Genomic DNA, 13,576 nt, shown 5'->3' with positions numbered 1-13,576 from the left:
AAGGGCTAAAACACGAAGATGTAGGGTCATCACTGTCGTAAGAAACAAAAATTCGCTAGAAAGGTAGAAAGAAAGAGAGAGAAGATAAACCACTCCAGGTTATTTTCGATCACAACGCGGTGTGTTTTCAATAGTCGTCCTCATAGTCGATCTGCGTCGGACTGCCTCGGTAGCGCGTGCGCTTGATATTGCTTGGGCTGTACGTGCCGCTGGAGTTTAGGGGGCGAGGACCCGTTGGTTTGCGGGTTGGGGTTGTTGTTTGCTTGGACGCGGGGCGCATGGCGGAGCTCTAATGGCGTGAATATTAGTCTTGAAAGCCGCGAATGTGGATGAATGAAGTGGCATGACAAGGAATACATACCCGTGAAGTAATACGGTCTCCTCCTCCATAAGCATCTGTCTTATCCTCTTGGATCTTGGGAGGTCGTTCGGGGATGAGAGGTCCTTCATCTTTGACCTTTGGGGGTCGAGGCGGGCCTGTGGCGCGGGAGCTCGTCTCGGAATAGCCCGTGTCCGAAATAGGGGAGAGTCGACTGCCGCCGCTGACACCGCTGTAGCGGTTCTGATTGGGGTGCACTGCGGCCAGGATGGGGTTTGAACCTGCCCACTGTTCGGAGGTCGGGGACACGGGAGATCCGTACGTTTGAGCCTGCGACTCCAGGTGCGTCTGGAATCGGCCGGTGGGGCCCTGTCGCGGTTGAGGATGCAGGAGATCAAGGCTTCCTCGATGCGCACGATATTTGGGAGCCTCGGAGACTTGAGATGGCACCAACGGCGATGGGGGACGGTTCTCCTGCTGCTGGTTGTCCTCCAAAGTGTATGTGGACCGGATGCGGTCGTCGCCGCGAGGATCGTAGTGGTCGGCCCTGTAGGCATCGTCGGCGAGATCAGACCCAGAGCGAGACACCTCCGAGTAGGGGCGCTCCTTTCGGCCAGGCTGCATGCTGCTCCGGAAGTTGTCGCTGAAGGTTGAAGCAGTGGTCTTGGACCAGCGAGAGATCTTGGGCAAGATAGACGAACTGTTCGACTTGTGCTTCCGTGCCTTGTCGGCTGTCTGGGGAGTCGTCTCAGTGCTTCGAGCACCCGAAGCCACTGGCTTCCGAGAAGGCGTGGAAAGAGGCAGGGGCAAAGATCCAGCTCTCTCATGGCGAGCTGGTTCCTGTACAGGAAGATGCTCAGTCATGTAGACGTCGTCATCATCGAGTTCAATATCCTCGTCGTCCGCCTGGTGTACGGGACTAACCCGGTCCGAATCTCTGCGCTGTCCATTGGTTGGTCTAGGGGTATTGGACAAATAGGCAGCGGGGCTTTTTGTCGGAGTTGTCGCGCCAGGACCGGTTGGCTCATAGTCGTCCCGGTCAAAACCTGCCAGGCCCGCAGCACCATTGCGAGGGCTGAGGCCTTGCTCTGTCCGCAGCATCTCGACCTCCTCCAAGAGCTGTTCCAGCATGCCCTCAATCTTGGTCAAGTCATTGCCCGACTTGAGACTTAGTCCTTTGAGTGCACGCTTGAAGACATTCTTGCGCTTCGACTGCGCATCTTCGCCATCTTCCATGTTCAGCCCACGGGACCTGGACCCACTGGGAGGCAAAGGCCGAGGTCCACCGAGTGCCTTTTGTGTGCGTTCGTGTTGCTTGTCGCTGGATTCCATGATTAGATCATCTTGCTGAGCAATGAATTTCTTCATCTGCTCAAAGGACGTGCGCATCTCCGCTGCACTTCGGACGAGAGTGACAAGCATTTCGGTGTCTCTGGCATTGCGCTGCGCATCACGAACGGTGAGCTGGAAGAGTTGTGTTAGCAATTTTCAGAACAATGAAACTGGGGAAGTCAACATACATGATCCATAAGAGCAACGATGTCCTGGGACTGGATTCTCTCGATGCCTCTGCCGGTTGCGCTATCATAAAGAGGCAAGCCAACACCATGGGAGAAACCGCTCAGGTGTCTCTGGTGACCGGGCACAAAAGGATCATCTGCTGAAGCAGGGCTGTCGAATGCATCCACACCCGCAGCATCCAAGCCGCCAACGCCTCGAGTGCCTTGCTTGGGAGTGCCGATGCTTGGAGACATGGGATTGGCAGCCGACACATAGCCCTCATCCTTAGCCCCCGGTGGCGTACCAAACAATTGTCGAGCTGCAGCATGGTCGTCTGCCCCATAAACATCATCGTCACCAAAAATGTCCTTGGCGGTCTGGTAGTATTCAGCATCGAGTCCTCGCTGCTGTTCGGAGCTCAGGTTCTTGAGTCCAGTGGCCTGAGCTGCAGCAGATTCGTAGTAGGGAACCCGATCGGGGGACCGAGAGTCGTATGCCCAATGGTCTCTGTTTCCCTGGGTGGCGCCGCCAATGGGACCCTGGATGATTGAGGGGTTGGTGTTGATCTCAGACTCGGAGTCTAGGCTGCGAGCTCCATCTCCAACTGGAGTCTCCATTCCACGGGCAGCAAGAGCTGCACCGGCCGCACCGGCACCAAGGAGAGCTGCCTCATCAAGTTCTTCGATAGATTGGGTAACACTCTGCGGGGGCGAGGTGGCCCCGATACGTCGTGGGAAGGAAGTATCATCAGGACTGGAAGCATTGTGGCGTTGCTTCAGAGGACTGCTACGATACCCCTCGCTAGCTGGCTTCTCCGGACTGCGACTGACTCCTCGTTCTACCAGGTCACTCTGCGAGCGATTGCCAGATTGGGTCGATTGCGAGTCCAGGACAGAAGGGTCCATCAGGGACGCAACGGCTGATTCGATATCCGCCGGGTGAACAAACTCAGGGTTGGCTGCAGCACCATCAGCAACATGTTGGCCCTCTTTGATCTTGTCAAGGTAGTGAACGTCGCTGTCGGCGTCGGTGAGTATCGAGTGTCTGGCGTCGTCGTCAGGCCCGTACATGCCTTCCTCCGAGGCTCGGCGTGATCGTTCAAAAGGGAATGCAGGGCCCGCCTGGCCATCTTTCCGCGTGGAACGCGCGAGGTTGGTGCTGGGTGCCGAAGAAAGGGAGCCGATGGAAAGTCGGGGCTCAATATCTCGCTGGCCTTCATAGCCAGCCTGCTTCCCGTATTGGGCTTGATGGTGCGTTTCATGCGTCTCGGTCTGGTCGCTAGCAACGCTCTGGATTGGGCTCAAGGCTCGACCAGGGCCCTCGTCAAAATGTTTGCCCTCTGGCGTGAGATGGCCCGGCTGGGCAGCATCGAGGAGGTTGGCTGCCGCGGCTGCAGCAATGGCCCAGTCATCAGCGTCAGTGCCGGGTGACCCGCTCTTCGCACGTAAGTCACGGTCTGAGCCACTGTGTGTCGAGATGTTGTGAGACGACTGGTTGTTGAGGCGCATGCCCAGACTATTGAGAGGTGCCCGCGTAGGAGTGCGGGATTTGGGAGACACTGAAAGTTGTCTTGGCGAACCTCGAAGGACCTCCTCCACCTGTGACTTCTTCTTGCGAGGAGTAGGGCTCTCGGTACGCTGGGAGAGGAGAGAGTCGCGGGTCAATTCCGAATCGATCTCGCTGCGCATGGGCATGGGAGGCACTTTGTGTTTCTGGAAGACCAGCTCGGTATCGTTGAAGCTTCCACTGCTCTTCCGAGAACCACTCTTCTTCCTCCGGCGTTCCTTCTTGTCGAGACTGGATTTGGAGTCGTGATGGTTTAGTGCAGCTGCCGTCAGGGCCGTACCCACGAGCCCAGCAGCATGAGCATCGCGAAGACCTTTGCTCCGCTGTCGTCGAACTTTGTCACTCTCGGTGAGCTCAGGCCGATTGGCCACCTTCAGATATGCCGGATCAGAAGTCTCGCTGCTTTTGCTCGACTTGCGCTCCTTGCTTCGGGTGGAGTCGCCCGCAAGGATGATGCCTTCGTCTTTGCTGTCCCTGTTCAAGACAACCTTGGGTTTCATGACATCCGGTGCGCTCGCATGTTTCGAGAGGCGTCGGCCAAACTCATCTCTGGAACTGGTAGACGAATAGGATGTTGTCATGTCGCGGTCGAACTTGGACTTGTTTGACATGACCTTCTGATCCTTTTTGAGCTCCTTGAGCTCGGGCAGGATCAATCTTCGGATGGCATCCTCGACCGTTTCGAGCAGCTTCGGGTTGTTGATGGAGGATTTGGAGGCACCGGATCGAATCGAGTACTGGTCGGATCTGCGGTTTGAGGAAACTGCAGATGTGCTCAAAAGACTCGACTCGGCACTGGGGACGACGTCTTCTTCCTTGTATGCACGGCGTCGTCGACGGGAAGGCTTTAAATCGGCTTCCAAGTAATCCTTGCTGGCGCCCTTGGTTCGCTGCTTGCCGCTGGAGGCTTCTTGAGGCGATCCACCGAGCTTTTCCGCTGCGAGGTGCGCAATTCGCTCCGTGCTCAGGCTGCGGCTTCTTTGTCGTGATGGCGTCTTGAGAAATCCCTTGTCTTCGCCGGGTGAACCTCGCTCGAGGCTCTGGCTGCGTTTCCGCCGCGGGCCGGCCGACGAGGCGCCTTCCACCATGCTGTCTGGAGGCATGGTCGAGACGTCAGATGTGACAGGCATGTATCTGGTGTCTCGCGAGACAGTGGAAAGCTCGCTTCCCTGGTCTCGGTTGTTGACAAATTCGATCTCGACTGGCGGACGTCGAGAGGAGGACTGATCGCCCTCTTCCACAGCAGAATTGGAGGAGCTGACGCTCTGCTCCTCCGCGTCGTACAGCTTGTTCTGCTTGGACGATGGCGTCAGCGAGATGCGCCGGGTGTATGACGGTTTGCGACTGGAGCCGGACTCGGTGATCTGGATGTGCTCCCGGCGGTCCTTGGACTTTCTAGCGGATGAGGGTGTGACCCGCACTCGCACACTGGGACGGGAGACCACAGCGCCTGATCCTTTGCCGCCCTCGAAGTACTCGATCAGCAGAGAGGTCTGCGAGTCCCGGTGCGAGCGCGACAGCTTGGAGTCGTCGCGATCTCGATGGCGACCAGTGGAGACTGTAACCGGGCTACCGTCGTCTGGGATAGAGTACGACGTCTTGTCTGTGCGGCGAGAAAGGTCAGTTGCTAGATCTGTGCCCTCAGCGCTGTCGACGGTATCGATAATGGACTCCGTGGGAGCGGGTAGGATCGGTCTGCGAGTGTCGACCCCCATGATGGAGACGGCGTCTTCAGGCCTACAGTCGCATGCTCTGTTGCAGCCGATAGAGGGGGGGGGAGGGGGATGCAGGAGGGCTGGTCCCGGGCTGGTCGACACGAGGCACACTGCGGTGTGCGGGGGGTAGAGGGAGGGAAAGGGACGGGTTGAGAGGATTCCCGGGGAAGATTGGTATTTGACAGGAGTTGAGGCGTACCAGCGCGAGCACCTGAATGGTGTAGAGAAGAGATGAAAATGGCAGATAGGGGAGAGGCGAGAGGAAAAAGCAATGTCGGTCTGGGGGGGAACGAACGAGCAGGTGCGCCGATCCCTCACATCCAATGAGACCAGACGATTGGGCTGGGGCTGGGGGAGGGAAGGAGGGAAGAAAGAAAGAAAAGAGACGCGAGGGATAAAGACAGAGAGAGAAGGAGGGATGGATGAATGCATGAAAGCTTGACGGTCCAACGTGCCCAGCCTCTCCAGGCAGGGAAAAGAAGATGGCTGGATGCGCTGGCACCCGAGGTAGCGGGCAAGTCACTGGGGCGGGGACCCACCATACAAAGGGTACCGGGACAGTACTTGCGATAGTAAACAAACGGGATCTGCTGCGGTTCCGTGGTTCGCTGGCCGTAGGTCAGGTCTTCCACTCGCCGTACGACTTGGCTCTTCCTCCTGTCTATAGTACAACTGAATACCGAAGACCGACACAGACACAGCCCATCACACTGCATCTCCCCGTCCGACCCGCACCAACCAAGAACCGGTTCGTCATGGTCGCCCTGACGACGCCGAGATCCATCATTGGCCCTAGCGCCTGCCAACTCATCACATTGAGGATTTGGGGCCGGAACGTGTCACGTGGGAGATATCATCGTGCCCACATGGCTTTATTCTACGAAGTATGTACCAGCGGTGCAGGAATGTAGGTATCCATCGCGCACGGATCAGGACATAGGCTGTACAGACTTCCATTATATTCAGATATCCATGAAACGCCGCAAAGAAAATGCTTTTGGGGACTCAATCATCATGCTTCCGCTTGAACTTCAGCCCCTTGTTGTTCGGCTGGCTGCCATACGTGCGCCGGCCCTGCTGCTGCTGCTTCTTCTCCCGGCTCAGGCTAGCGCCCAGCTGGATGTCGATCCGCGGCGGCGTAGAGAATCCAAAGCCCTTGGCCACCTTGACCAAGTCCAGCTTGTGCACATCAAACACCGACCGCAGCGAGTGCGAGGCGTACGCCTGGAGGTACGACCGGTATCCTTCCTTGGCCGACTAGACGAAATGAGAATTAGTATGTAGAATGGCTTAAGACAAATCAAAACGTACCTTGTTGAGATAGTAGTTCTGTCCGATCAGCTTCTCCAGTTGAGACTGCACGTTGACAATCTTCGACGCGGGGAACTCAAACTCGACGACAGGCACGCGGGCTTCCTTCAGATGCTTCAGGAACCCAACCTCCGACGGCTGCAGGAACATCAGGCTGCGACCCTTGCCGTCGGCACCGCGAGCGGTTCGTCCGACACGGTGGATATAATCACGGGGATCATCGGGGGGGTCGAACTGGATGATCCAGTCGACGGCGGGGATCTATCATCAAGAAATGAGCAGGAGTTCAGAAACAGAAAGGGGGAAGCGGGAAACGAACATCCAAGCCACGAGCGGCGACGTCGGTACAAATCAGAGTGCCTTGCTTGGCGTTGCAGAACTCAAAAAAGGTGTTGGTGCGCTTCTGCTGCTTCTGTTTCCCGTGCAACTCCAGAACGGGCAGGTCGATGTAGTTCAGGAGCTCGGCGTGGTACTTGACACAGTTGCAGCTCGAGAAGAAGACAATGATCTTCTTCTTCAAGTTACGCTTGAGGAACGAAAACAGGAGCAAAAAGCGCTTGTCGGCCTCGCAGACCACGTAGCCTTGCTCCAAGCCTTCCACGGTGCTGTGTTCCTTGCGGTGGTCGACATTGATGTATAGCGGACCGGGTCGCAGGGATATCCGTGCCAGATCCTCAACCTTGGTGGTCTGAGTGGCAGAGAACAGCATGGTCTGGCGTTCCTCCGACGGTAGAATCTTCACGATCTGTCGCATCTCATCCTCGAATCCGACCTCCAGAATCCGATCCGCCTCATCGATGACCAGGGTCTTGAGGTTCTTGAACACGAATCCCTGTGTGTTTTGCAGGTGGTCAAGAAGACGGCCGGGAGTGGCAATGATAAGGTTGACACCCTTGACCAACTTGTCCGCCTCAGCCCGTCGGTTGGCACCTCCGATGACAATGCCATACGTTTGCGAGTGGTGCGCCATGAGTTCTCGGGCGACTCCAAAAATTTGCAGCGCCAGTTCACGGGTAGGAGACACGACAATGACACCAGTACCATTCCGAGGCTTGAATCGTAGTGCGCTCAGCATTTCCACGGCAGGGATCAGGAACGACAGAGTCTTTCCGGAGCCCGTCTTGGCAGCACCAAGAACATCCCGGCCTGCCAGCAGTGGAGGAATAGTGCGCTGCTGGATCTCGGTCATCGTCTCGAATCCCATATCGTTGATCGCCTGCATGGTCTTCTCCGAGAGATTCAGCTCCGTGAACTTTTGCAGCTCAGCGCCTGTCTGAGGGAGGGTAACGTCGTCCATGGTAGGTAGATCCGTAGCAGCACCATTTCCGTTCGTTGAAACCTCCTCCTCCTCGTCGTCGTCGCTGGCCTCTGACTGCTCATCGGCGTGCTCGTTATCATCGCTTTCGTCGTCACTCGGCGATTGGCTCACTTTGCGCTTCTTGGTCGATTTGTCAACCGCAGCCTTTGTGACAGACGCAGTATTTTTCTTCGCGGTCGCGGGTGAGCTTTCATCGGTCTCGGTTGCCGGCTTCGGGACATTGTCTGTCGCAGGTTTTGCGGCGTGCTTTCTCTTCCGCTTCTTGGAGATCGACTTTGCGTCGACAGAGCCGGCCATTGTGGGGGTAAGTCCGGCAATGGGGTAGTATGGTTGAGCGAACCAGGTGATAATGCAAAAAGTCGGATGTGTGGAGGAAATTGCCTCGCTCGAGTCGATCGCGAGTCGAAAGTCCAGGCGGAACAACTTTTTTTTTTTCGCTGGCAAAACTCCACATCACGTGCTGATAGGACGATTGTCTATGGTGCCTGATTTTGGGGGTGTCCAATCCGTGACTTTACAATGAAGCCAATTAGGAATTAGGCCATACATCAGATTATGATCGAAACTAACACGAAGATTCGGTGATTTTTGAATTTCTAGGGCCATGTATTACACTAGTACGTCCGATTCTGTAGTAAATTGTTTCCAACATAAAAGAATCCATTTGGCTAATCCTCCCTATTCAATAGAGCGTTGGATGAAGAAGTCCATAGCATCGGTGTTGAAGATATTAAACTTGAAAACTATCACTTAAGGTGTCTATGTATAAATTGTGAAATGGGTTATACTCGGCGGGTTCAAACATGCGGTTATGGGTCGCCACGATATATATATCTTAGCAATATGGGCATGTACCAATTTGCAGGCCACCACTTACAAGACTCCTTTCATGTTGCAATATATATCAACCAGCTTGCATAAGACACGAAGGAGATAAGTCATTGATTTCCAAATTGAACCTCATTAAGAAAGTCCTATATTCCAACATGGGAAAAGCAGGTCAAAAGAGATAGTAGTGAGAAAAGCTTCATGCTGTCGACACTACTATGTAAGGCCCGGTTACTCTATGAAGTGGGGCAATGACTACCCCGAAAACGCAATCATGGACTATGAACTCGCTTCTTCGGTGGGGGATTTAGTGATAAGGAACTCGCTGGAACGATAGAATCATTTCGCCATCGGATCTTATCCAGGAATAGTATCGGAATCCTGGTCTTGGTTATCCACCAGAGAGCGATTCTCACCAAGACAGTAATGCCAAGTTAGGCAAGCCCTTGGCAGAAATTTATTTTGCTAAGCCACAGATGCTCATCTAGGAGCATCGAGTGATTGATTCTGCACGGTGGTGGCCAAAGTTGATCCGGGCCGAGCCAGGGGTACAGTCAGCGACACCGAATTTTCAGAGCCAAAAATAACTCGGTGCGCACCCATGGGTCAGATGCTGAGGTCAGTCCCCTGATCCATGCTCCGATCATGCGACCACCTGGTGACTGCTATTCCGAAGACACCAAGCGATCATTTTCTTGGTGTGAAGACCCCCTACATGGATGGCGTTGCTGTCCGACCACCGAGCCCGACGTCATGACGCGCACTCTCCGCCGCGGATCAGCGCTCCTCGTAAATTTGGACTGTATTCGGTGTTCTCAACGGATGTATAATCGTGTCTCTAGAAAAGAACGCCAGGTTAGATGGCTGAGACATTTCGTCTCACACAGGCGTTCCCCTGAAGAACGCCTAGAGTATCATCGCAGCCTGGAGTTCTCGGCAGTAGGCCTAAACCACGCCAAGGAGGCTGTGCAAATACTCGGTAAATTGGATTGCGCCTCCCCTGCACCACCAGGTCCACTACTGCAGGTGGCCTAGCAGTTGTGAGCACTAATATTTTGTCAGGCATCTTCAGTATCTATGCAGTTACTGTAGTTACATCAAGAGATGTGCTCTCAAAGAACATTTTGATCTATTCCCCAATATGACGATCTAGACTCCATGCCCCCCGGGTAGCCTAACGACTAGCCTCTGTGCTAGTCGTAGTCGGTCGGGCTCGATACGCTTCGAAGACGAATGCATAGTTCACGACTCAAGCACACCCTTTCGTGCGACGAGGTGAAGGATCCACGGCTCTCCGTAGTAATTATGTAGCTATGCCCACTGCGCGGGAGACCAGGCAGAAGAGATACAGGGGTGGAGACTGTCAGCAAAAGGACCGCGAACGGTACTTGATGGTACCGGCCCACTCGCCACAGTTCCTCTGGTACACCGCTGAGATAATCCCCAGTCTGCAAATCTGAAGGCGTCACAGACCCGCTGGAGCCCGCCACGCTCCATCGTCCGCTTCCGGGGTCAGTCCTGGACGCGCGTATGCCACACAGGAGTGCAGTAGTCGGCCATTTCTAGCAGAGTTAGAATTCCGTGAGATAGAGGAGCTCACCCTTGAGACCGAAACAAACATACAAGGATGAGAAAGAACCCGGTCTAAAGTGGCTGACGCGTGCAGCATGTCCAATACGGCGAGGCTCCACGCTGATTGGATGTGTGACGGGCGCCTCGGTAAAAATACGGGTCAGCAATACACATTCCTGTCCCTGACAGACAATCTTCGCAATCCGACTCTCGCTCTCGCTCGCTCCCTCACTTTTGCCCCAAAACAAAAATCTAAACATCGCCCCTTCTTCTTCTATCTATCCCCTCGCTCGACTTTCGCGCTTTCTTTTCTCCTCCTGATCGACACCCCTGGGGAATAATCGTCGTGGTCAACTTTCCCGAACCTCCCATCTCCCTCGCCCCTGGGTCATCTGCCGCTCTTGCGACCCTCCATCCCTTCCCGGACGGTCCGTCGCCATTCACTCGCTTTCACTACCGGCTTCGAGAAAGACCCGCAACCTCCCTCCCTCCCTCATCCTGGGACCTCTAGCGCCCGACTACTCTCGTTCTATACTTTGCGCCCGTTGGCCATCCCGGGACTCCGATCTTTGTTCGACTCGGCCGTTCGATGACGCCGTGAAGAGTGACCACTACACCCCGCGATAATCATCGACTTGGAAGGGAAAGCAAAAAACACTCCAGATTCGTGGTGTGATCAACCCGGATATAGTTCGCATCGGGTCTGGCCCGCCGCACTGGCAGAGCCCATCATTTCCTGAGACTTCCGCATCCGGCCGTTCGCAACGTGGTACTCAGGAGTGCCCGGCACCGGCTGTCATATTCTTCGCTCACCCTTTCCCCCCTCCTCCTCGTCCCTCCCATCAACTCTTAATCACAATCCGCCATCATGCGGTTAATATCGCTTCTCACCTACTTCGTCGCCTTCGTGGCGCCGCTGGTGTCAGCGGTCGACTACATCGAATCCGATGCGCTCAGTGTGTGCATGGAGAGCAGCAACTTTACGGCAACCTACTTCCACGTTATGTTCTATCCCGGAAACAAAACCTTGGAGCTGGAGTTCAAGGGCGTGTCAGCAGTCAAGGGTAAGATCCTGGCTGACGTGTCCCTCACTGCCTATGGCTACACCATATTGCAGAAGACCATCGATCCTTGCTCCTTCCAGAACCAGGGTGTGCAATTGTGTCCGATGCCCGCAGGCGCCATCGATCCTCCCGCTATTCATATCCCGATTCCGGAGTCGACAATCCAAGGCATTCCTAGTAAGTCATGCAGTTTTGCTCCTGAAAAATCCCAATATGCTGACAAAATGACACCTGCAAGGCATTGCATACACCGTTCCCGATCTCGATGCGAGCGTCAAGGTCGAGCTTCTGAGCCTGGACACGAAGGAGAAGATTGCCTGTGTACAAGCCCAGCTTTCCAACAGCAAAACTGTGTACCAAGAAGCAGTTGCTTGGGTTACTGCCATTATCTCAGGTCTAGGCTTGGCAGCCTCCGCTATCACTTCTGGGCTTGGACATTCCAATACGGCGGCCCACGTCGCGGCTAATGCCCTCTCTCTCTTCGGATTCATGCAGGGCCAGGCGATGATGGGCATGACTTCGGTTCACATGCCCCCGATTGTGGAAGCATGGACCCAGAACTTCCAGTGGAGTATGGGAATCATCCATGTGAACTTTCTCCAAACGATTTGCACCTGGTATCAACGATCCACCGGTGGAACTCCTACGACTCTACTATCCAAACTTTCAACTACCTCGGTCGAGGTTCTCAAACGTCGGAAGCGCGACGTGATTGATCCAATGATGGACACTATGGTGTCGTTCGTTAAGAGAGGGGCCTCTTATCTCATGAAAAGGGACAACTCGGGCACCCAACAGCTCGTCATTGTACGGGGTATTAGTCGTGTTGGATTCAAGGCGGACATTGAGGAAACCAATGTCTTCCTGACTGGTCTCATCTTCTTCGTGGTCTTCGTGGTCTTTGTCACGATTATCGTTACAGCCTTCAAGGGGATCTGCGAATTGCTTGCTAAGCACGGTAAGATGCAGAGTGACAAGTTCCAAGACTTCCGGCATGGTTGGAAGGTCGTCCTTCGTGGCATTCTGTTCCGGATGGCGCTCATTGGGTTCCCCCAAATGGTTGTTCTTTGCATGTGGGAGTTCACCCAACGGGATTCGCCCGCTGAGGTCGTCTTAGCGGTAGTGATATTCCTATCCCTACTGATCGTACTCGGCTGGGCGGCACAAAAGGTCATTCGCTTGGCTAAACGATCGGTAATGCTTCACAAGAACCCGGCCTACATCCTATACTCGGATCCTACCTCCCTCAACAAGTGGGGTTTCCTCTACGTGCAGTACCGTGCGACGGCATACTACTTTGTTGTGCCAGTTCTATTTTACATCCTCGTTAAGGGAATGTTTATTGGTCTGAGCCAGCCCGCTCCCGTCGTTCAGACCGTGGCTCTAGTCATTCTTGAGGCAGGTATGCTAGTCGGTGTCTCCGTTCTCCGCCCATGGATGGACAAGAAGACCAATGTGTTCAACATCTCCATTGCCGCGGTCAATTTCCTCAACGCGATCTTCCTTCTCGTCTTCTCGGATGTGTTTAACCCGCCAGGCATGGTGTCCGGTGTTATGGGTGTCATCTTCTTCGTCTACAACGCAGTCTTTGCTCTAGTCCTACTAGTCCTTGTTCTGATCTCTGCGGGTTATGCCGTCTTCTCGAAAGACCCGGATACGCGGTACCAGCCGATGCGCGATGACCGTGGCTCGTTCATCAAGTCGCAGACTCAATTGAATACCGAGTTGGATGCCTTAGGTGCGACCGCCCGCAACGAGCCCAAGGGAGGATACCAGCACAACCCGTTTGAGGATGACCAGACATCCATCTCCAGTGGAAATGGCGCCAGCGTTCACCCCCACGATGCTCGCCAGCCTCCTGCGTCGCCCGTGGACCCATCGGTGCCGCTCTTCCCCAGCAGCCGCGGTCCTCCTCCCGGCTACGATCAGTACCGGGCCGCTTCGCCCTCGCCTCGCTACGATGGCCCCGTGGGCGCCTCGGCATTGACGACAACCTACAGGACTCAAAACAACTCAAGCCCATGGCAACGAGGAGCTGGGTACGACCACTAAACCTGTGGTCTCCGGTCTTCTTGTTTTGTGGTGTTCCCCAAAATCCTCTGAGATGAAGATATGTGTTGTTTTTAGCGCGAGACTGCGGTGGTCTATGGATCTTCTCATTTGCCGTCCTCTCTTCTGGGTCCGGTACTGTCGTTCTTCTTTTCTCTCCTTTATGTCGTGTTCTTGGGCCAACCGCTTTCGACTCGGTTGAATTCACTTTCCGCTTTCCTTTCTACCTGGCCCGCCATTTCTGGTGTGCGCCATATCTTTTACAAACCCTTTTTTTAAACGCCTGACCCTCCTTGTGTTTTTTCTTTTCGTTGTCCTGTCTTGACTTTGTTCC

At 54.8% G+C, this 13,576-nt stretch overlaps 3 protein-coding genes across 3 annotated transcripts; 1 reads left to right on the top strand and 2 right to left on the bottom strand.

Annotated features, from left to right (window-relative positions):
• Positions 1 to 127: 127 nt before the first annotated feature.
• PFLUO_LOCUS8796 (uncharacterized protein) lies at positions 128 to 5,100 on the bottom strand (the record flags this gene model as incomplete). Its single annotated transcript, XM_073786561.1, has 3 exons — positions 128 to 289; positions 362 to 1,783; positions 1,840 to 5,100. The coding sequence occupies 3 exons, from the start codon at positions 5,098 to 5,100 to the stop codon at positions 128 to 130; spliced, it is 4,845 nt and encodes a 1,614-aa protein (XP_073642804.1).
• A 1,005-nt stretch (positions 5,101 to 6,105) lies between these two features.
• Positions 6,106 to 8,026, bottom strand: PFLUO_LOCUS8795 (ATP-dependent RNA helicase; the record flags this gene model as incomplete). Its single annotated transcript, XM_073786560.1, has 3 exons — positions 6,106 to 6,357; positions 6,412 to 6,672; positions 6,731 to 8,026. 3 exons carry the CDS (start codon positions 8,024 to 8,026, stop codon positions 6,106 to 6,108), a joined length of 1,809 nt encoding a protein of 602 aa, XP_073642803.1.
• A 2,971-nt stretch (positions 8,027 to 10,997) lies between these two features.
• Positions 10,998 to 13,245, top strand: PFLUO_LOCUS8794 (Putative flavin carrier protein 3; the record flags this gene model as incomplete). The annotated part of the gene is made up of 2 exons (XM_073786559.1): positions 10,998 to 11,370; positions 11,432 to 13,245. 2 exons carry the CDS (start codon positions 10,998 to 11,000, stop codon positions 13,243 to 13,245), a joined length of 2,187 nt encoding a protein of 728 aa, XP_073642802.1.
• Between the last annotated feature and the right edge of the window lie 331 nt (positions 13,246 to 13,576).

This window comes from Penicillium psychrofluorescens (genome assembly GCF_964197705.1).
Source record: "Penicillium psychrofluorescens genome assembly, chromosome: 6".
Classification (NCBI taxonomy): Eukaryota; Fungi; Ascomycota; class Eurotiomycetes; order Eurotiales; family Aspergillaceae; genus Penicillium; species Penicillium psychrofluorescens.
Note: the sequence above shows the minus strand (reverse complement) of the source record. Positions and strands in the feature narration are given on the sequence as shown.